Below are 7,583 nucleotides of genomic sequence, written 5' to 3' on the forward strand. Positions count from 1 at the left end.
ATGTCAAACTTACATTGCCTTGACATCTCCCTACGACATATCAGAGCTGCTTTAGAAAGGGTACGGTACTCATCCGAAGGAGGCTTGGTATGGAGAGTGGATTCTACAACGTCCTTCATAGCTGCACTGCACATTATAACTACCTCCTTTCGAAACCCTGTCGTTTCTTTTAAGGCAGGGGAAAACCTTTCCAGGATTATGTTTTTGAGCCTGGTTCTGTTCATTGGTGGTACTTCATAAAATTCGGATCTCCTTACCATTTCTTCATAAATTGCCTTCATACTAAAGCATGTTCGGCCATCTGCTAGATCTTCCTCAACGATCGCAAGAATTTCTTCAAGAACCTTGCCCATCTTTAATATAGAAGCGCTGTCATTTCCGGATTCATCTGGTTTCGACGATGAAGCTTCAAAACGGCGATTAAACTTTACCAAACAATACCTGTGGTACTTTCATTAGCTACGACGTCTCCTGATGATAACTGTCTTAAAACATTGTCTTCGTTCAGTACAATTGCTTTTTTCTTCAGCTCATCGGTCAGTTCCACCTTTTGAAAAGAATGAAGAACTTTATGTATTTGTCCCTGCTCGTCACAAAACACACATCTATCAGGAACCGCACGTGCTGCGGTTTTTCTGTTACTACTGCGCCTTGATTGTGCACTTGTAGACTCAGCGGAAGCTTTAGGATCCGGAACACCTTTCTCTTTCTCTGCTTTCAATTTTCGGTTTACTCTATCTGCACGGAACTCCCGCCGGCAGTTTCGATGCCACTTGGCTTTCCTAGACAAAAGATTTTCCACGTTTGCTTCCGATAAGGGTCTCTTCTCATTCATTATGAATATTCCGACTTTAGGAACATGTTCCCAGTCAGCGATGAAGGCTCTATATATTTCAGGAACGTTGGAAGTATTCTTATCTGCAGCAGGGCAGCGGAGGTCTTCAGAATCCGATTTCTGGCATATTATACACCGTTCATAGTCCATAATATCTGCAAAACATATGACGAGCTAAAAAAACTACCAACTCAACTTTTGTATTTCACTAGGAACGAACTTTACGGCATTTCGGTAGTGTGTGAAGTGCAGAGCACTATACCTGCATGCATAAGAGGGGATTGAGAGCATTTAGAGAAAAAAAAAGCAGTAAACCGGAACCAATTTCACTAATTGTAAAACGATGAACCTAATCAGTTCGTATTCCGCTCTTCACATTAATTATGCTATTGTAATTCATTTTAATTAGTATTTATTTACCAACTTACCTTCCTAAATATTCTGGTTGTAGGTATTAACTTCAACCAAATCCTCAAAATCTTTGCATTAAACTGATTTACGATATTAAAACAAGATGGACATGTCCGGATGTCCCTACGCGTAATGTGAATATTGTTCTGTCGCGCCGATCATCTGATTGGCACCTAAACTCTCATCTACAATTATTACACCCCAGACGGACTCCGATTATTTCCTGTTTATTATAATAAATTTAATATAATCTCGGTAACTTCTCAACCAATCTCCTTGTTTTCAGACTCGTTAAAAGGGTGGAAAACGCACTATATTTCATTTCATATCAATGATTACTATCTTTAATGATTCCTCCACTAATTTCAAATATGTACTTGAAATTCGCCTGCTCGGGGCGCTTTTTGTCCATATCTTGGTAACGGTGATCTTTAACGTAAATAAGTGTTCTAATATAATATGTTCCGTTTTTTATTATCTTTCTAAAGAGCCTAAGATGACAAGAATCGGACCAGTAGTTATGGAGATACGGCAATATTCCCGTGTAACGGAAGCTTCCAACTTGATGACGTCATAAAGCCGGAAGTTACGGGCGAAAAGTTTGGCCCCCCTTCCAAAATTAGTTAAATGTACCCAAACAACAATGCTGAATGGGGGGCTAAACTTTTTCACGCATAGTAACTCACAACGATTTGGCAATGGACATTGTTCTGTACTAGTAAAATGTATAACTAAGCCAAACGCAAATGAAAATCTATGCATTAATTTACTACATATGCAACACACAGGCCATAGTACAAATACAGTTCGATGTTATGTTAGAATCTAAAGCTATATTTTAAACATATTTACGACAGTCTTTCCACCAGGGACTAAATGTATTTGAAATGAACGCAACTTTTTAATATGAGTTATATCATAGTATTTGAATTTGTGGGAAACAGTAGGTATTTAATATATAAGCACAGCTATCTGTGTGCAACAGTACATCACTTATAACTAGACAGAAAAAGAACACCTTTTCCTTTTGAGTACAAATAATTGATTTAACAATACCGAATGTTGGAAGTTCATTTTCTTCATGGTCAGGAACTATTATGGCACAACCAACTCTAAATTTAGTTCCATTCAATTTAAACCACTCAACCTCAAAGAAAGGCTCCTCATCACACTTCTTTAAAAAATAATTATGATTCTCTCCTAAGGGTATAGTTTTTCCAAACTGGAAATTATTATGTAGCCCTACTTTAAATTGAAGTCGGTAACAAAGGCGAAGCTGGTACCTTATTGATAACGTCTTCAGTATGTTTATTCTTGAGGCAACAATGTGACAATTTGTTTTTCCTATTTTGTGGAATGCTTCATATCTAATTGATGATAAAGCAGAAAGAGGTCCAACACGTTCTATGATACTTGTGTAATGAATTAAAAAATGGAACCTCCACAGATTGCAACTTCTCAATTTTCGTGGCAACTGCTGTCTCCACATCTCCTGCCAGCTAAAAAAACAGTATAGTAATAAAGTGCAATTGCTATTTAGCAGCTTAAAAAATAAAAACACAATACCACATTATTGAATTGAAATTATGGAGAATATAATAGGTAAACCCACCTCTACTTTTAAAACAATTCCCTCCTTACAGTCTGCTATTTTTGGTTTCCACTGCTTACTACCAAATACATGCCTGGATTTATATGGAAGCAGCGAACCCATCAAGGATAGCATGACATAATGTTTATAATCTGCAACAGTACAATAGATAGGTAAATAACTATGTACCTAATAGGAAATATTAAGTTAGGTATGATGTTCGAAAACAGAAAAAAAATTGATTAATCTAAAAATCTATAGATACTGTATAATAAATCAAGCGATTAAGTAGATACAGAAACTTTAGTGGATTTTGTATAAAAGTTAGGTAAACATAATAATATCAATTTACTGAAAGTAGTGGCTATTTAAGTAGAAGGTAAAAGTGATATACAATTGGTTTACCTATTGGTGATATAGTAATTTTCACGGACTTAAGACATCTTGTAATTATAAAATGGCAGTACACCATGTTGTGTATCTACCACCTACCTACAATTTTTCATGATTAAAAAATTTCGTTTAATAACAAGAATGATTATTAAGACAAAAATAACTGCGTTAGGTAGTAATAAATCAGAACTAGGGTTACAGTTAAGATGTTAACTATTAAGAAACGTTTCTTTTAAATAAATATACTTCTATGTATCTCGCCAATGATGAATGACGCCAATAAATATTGTAGGCAGCCAAGCACAGCACTTGTAATATGAACACGTACATACCTACTTAAATTTGCAATAAATAAATGAATCATTATTACCTTGAAAGAGGGCTGTAAATTCTCCAATACCGATGATTTGTAATGTTTCATCCAGGTCCATTTCTGTATCTCTATCTGCCATTGTTATAATTAGGTGCTTCACACTACCTGATAATAAATTGCACAACATTAAATTAAGGTAAAAGGGAACGATTTCGCACTTACCATTACACGGTTTTCAGTGGTTTTAATACTCGTAGGTGTTAGTAACACAGCAATTACACACACAACAACACCGTATAGGAATTTTGAATTGAAGGTGCACGAACTATATAAATATAACAAAAAAGACGCCACACAGAACAGCACAGTCGACAGTCCAACTGTTATACAATTTTATTATATGCGCTCCCAAGGGAAGTGAGATAAGTTAGCGCCGATGCTTAATGATATCGAACAAAGTTAAATATTAAGATATTGTTTTTCTGGTAGTTAATTACCATCACTATTAATAAGATTTGTTAAACACTTACAAATGAATATTTAGTTTAATAATAACAATTGGATTTCTTAGTTTCTAAAATAGCACGTTTCTGAAAAATATGGAAGGTTTATGATAAATAAATTTCAGCCAAATAAATCCCTTTCTTAACTATAACCAGACTTTTTTCTCAGTGTACTTTCCTGCCGCCTGTCAAATTACCGGCCGCACCTGTCACTTTTCCTGCCGCACTTGTCACGCTAAATGTCTATAATGACTCCTGTCATCATTGACAGATTGGCATAAATCAAAAGTTCCGTATGAAAATTGAAATTTGATTATTTTAATACGATTTTGGGTAAACTTTGATACAAAACTCGTCAGTAAAATGGCATTACTTGACTCGGAAATTAAAGTACGCGGCCCCAAAGGAGCCTTGTACTTCAATCTTTCCTCGCCAGTAATGTGTAATTTTCCTGACTTTTATGTAAATAACTATTAAAAACTATGTAGTAGTTATTTACATAAAAGTTAAGAAAATGGCATATTACTGACGAGGAAATATTGAAGTACGAGGCCCCTTTGGGGCGAGTATTTCAATTTCCGAGTCAAGCAATGTCATTTTACTCACGAGCTTTGTATTACCCGAAATTGTATTTTAATATAACATTTCCATTTTTATATAGAACTTTTGATTAATGTCAGAGTAGTAACAAATTTAGCGCTGAAACTGTTTTTGGGAAAAAAAGTTTTTTATTCTGAAGCTATAACTTATAAATGAATACTCTACACAATGTTAATTAACTACTTATTTATGCCAAGTGAATGAATGTACTGTAAATATGTGCAGTGGCACATTTGCACTTGTTTTACTTTTCAATGCAAAACACCTGAACTGCCAACACAAAAGCAACACAATCGTTTTTTTCACCTTGTCTGATCTACGTTTGTTCCAAAATTTAACCTTCACACTATACTTCAAATCTATGTTGTGCAAGACTTGTCACATCAAAACTCGGGCTTTGGTTTCCACTAGGCACTTATTGATTGGTGATAAATCTTGTGGAATTTACTTTGAATTGATTTTGTTTTATTTTCTAGGTCGCTAAACAGTACGGCATACCGTTTGTGGAAACTTCGGCGAAGACTAGAATGGGTGTAGATGATGCCTTTTATACATTAGTTCGAGAGATTCGTAAGGACAAAGCGAGTAGAGGGAAGCACAAGTCGCCGAAACTTGGAATACCGGGCCACGGCCGTTTTAAGCAGATTCGATGTAGTATCCTCTAGAAGTCGACTGATTTGTTAATATCTAAAAAGAGCGAGCTTTGCTTTGCCATTGATCATCCGATCGTTTTTCATAAGAAGTGTGATAGTGTACGAGCAACTGTTTTGTTGCAAATGTAAAACGTTCGCTGTTTAAAAATAATGCTTTAAAAAATTTTTGATATTTCTTACAGTTAAGGGAACTTTTATTTTGAATTACTTTTTAAATTCGAGTGCATATATACAGAAGTTGTAAATCGGAACTGCCTTGACTTAAATTATTTGTGCTTTAAAAGTGTAAATCAGGGTTTATTTTGTTTTATTGTGGTGCAGGGACAACTTTATGAAATTGTTGGTCTGCGGGATAAAATACATACCTTAGTATGTAACTAAAAATACTTAACTTTGTTTGAATTGAATGATACTTGTACGCTCAGCTTATGAGGGAATTTCTTCACGCACACATCGTTGTGATCCGTAATAGTTTAGATGACATTTATATTTTCGTGTACATTAGAGGTAAATTACAGTTATAGAATAGAATATTGAGTATTAGTATGTAGAGAGTAATACCATTTTATTACCATTAAAACAAAAATTAAACGATCTGCAATCAGCAGCTACCGAGTGATATTTTAAAAAATAATATTTAAGTTGTACCGTAATTTACCTCTATCGAAGTCAGACGCATACATGACTTTGACCATGATCCATCATTCAACTAACCCCATTTTTTGAGCAGTCTTTTTTTTAAGTAAATCTCTCAATTTTGAGAGTGGCTGTCAGAGTTTGTCTTAATATTCTACTAATATAGGTAATTAAGTATTGCCTTCTTATAATACGAGTAATTTAGCAATTTAGTTTATAGAAATTGTCAGTAAAAAAGTCTCTTATCAATAAATATTTGAAAATAATCGAGGTCCGAATTCTCGATTTGGAGCGGGGCGCCTCCATGTTTTCAGTCGTCTGTCTCCAGTGTCACTAAAAGCACCCCACGCCATGATTCCCCGACATAGACTCTCATTTGGACGAGCGTGGGACACTTGGAAAGAATGTTGTGAGCTATTTTCTCGTCTGTATTGCAACCTCTACAGGGACGTGTTTTGTGCTTATTTAATTAATAGTGTCCAGAAGGTATGCCTACGAGCAAGCGCAGGTATTTCCTTGATAATCCTGTACAAAATCGCGTCAAACGGTGAATTGCTTCTGTGATGATCAAGTCCCATTTGACCTTGGTATGGAGTTATGAGTGGATACAGCAAGCTGGAGAACCGGCATTGGCCTACCGGATGGTTGCTTTCAGGTCATGCTAGTTTTAGACAGCGTCTTCTGTATTTCTTAAAATTTTAATTCATGTTAGGAAGAGTAGATTCATCCCTTTAGCTCCCCACTCACCATGGTGCCCCAGTAGGGGACGTGTGTATAAATACACGCCAAGGATATAGCTCACAAAAGTGACAGCTAGCCTAGTTTCGCATTGAGTAAGTAGAACCAACCAAAGAGCTGTAACTTTTGATCTAGTAGCCCAATCTTCAAACTGTTTGAAATTGTGGATTCTACAGACCACAGTCTATAAGAAAATGTTTTTTTAGGCTATCATCACAAAAACGTTGATTTTATGCTCGCTTTTGCGGCCATAAAGTTTCACTTTATTGTACGCTTCTGTCAAGCTTTACTTTATTGTACACATCTGTCAAACTGTACTTATTTGAAACTGATGTGTGAGAAACAGTAATCTGTTTGATACAAAGCGTCTATCTGGTCTAGCCCCATCAAGGATTGGGCCATCCAGGTGCGTTTTTTTTCATTTTCGGACTTATAGGAATGTTTCGCATTATTTTGCATAATCACAATGTTCACATTTAAAATTATAGTTTGACGTTTCAATCTTTGCTGCTTGCAGACCATTTTGAAGTCTAGAACCAAAACATGAGGAAGATGTTATTGCTTACATTATTATACGAAGAATCACCAGCAATTAACCGAGAACACAAGTAGCTACCTATACCTACCATCAAAGTAGGTAATCAGGTTTCTAATATTGTACAGGATGTTAACTATAAGGTTTTGGAAGCCACAGTTACGAAGCACGTATTGCATTTGACATTATTAAAATCTTGTGCAACGGAGGAAGTTGCGATTGTACTTTTACTCTCAAACGCCTGCTCTTATATCATATATGACTTAGGGTCGCAACGCTTGCAGCTTCCAGAATTTCATTTCGGGGTATCTGAACTGTCGCTACCCATTTTGATACGCACAAAGCACACGCAAAGATGCTAATTATAATTACATA

General features: G+C 35.7%; 1 protein-coding gene and 1 long non-coding RNA gene across 2 annotated transcripts; one reads left to right on the forward strand and one right to left on the reverse strand.

Moving 5' to 3' along the window:
- Positions 1 to 1,685: 1,685 nt before the first annotated feature.
- Positions 1,686 to 4,125, reverse strand: LOC116169419. Its single transcript, XM_031485505.1, has 4 exons — positions 3,766 to 4,125; positions 3,601 to 3,708; positions 2,859 to 2,989; positions 1,686 to 2,745 (listed from the first exon to the last, which is right to left on the reverse strand). The coding sequence occupies exons 2-4, from the start codon at positions 3,680 to 3,682 to the stop codon at positions 2,614 to 2,616; spliced, it is 345 nt and encodes a 114-aa protein (XP_031341365.1). The 5' UTR covers positions 3,683 to 3,708; positions 3,766 to 4,125; the 3' UTR covers positions 1,686 to 2,613.
- Positions 4,126 to 4,879: 754 nt separating this feature from the next.
- LOC116168550 lies at positions 4,880 to 5,827 on the forward strand. The gene is made up of 2 exons (XR_004144784.1): positions 4,880 to 5,071; positions 5,123 to 5,827. It is a non-coding gene; the product is annotated as an uncharacterized LOC116168550 (long non-coding RNA).
- Positions 5,828 to 7,583: the final 1,756 nt, after the last annotated feature.

Source organism: Photinus pyralis, unplaced genomic scaffold (assembly GCF_008802855.1).
Source record: "Photinus pyralis isolate 1611_PpyrPB1 unplaced genomic scaffold, Ppyr1.3 Ppyr1.4_LG4, whole genome shotgun sequence".
Taxonomy (NCBI): Eukaryota; Metazoa; Arthropoda; class Insecta; order Coleoptera; family Lampyridae; genus Photinus; species Photinus pyralis.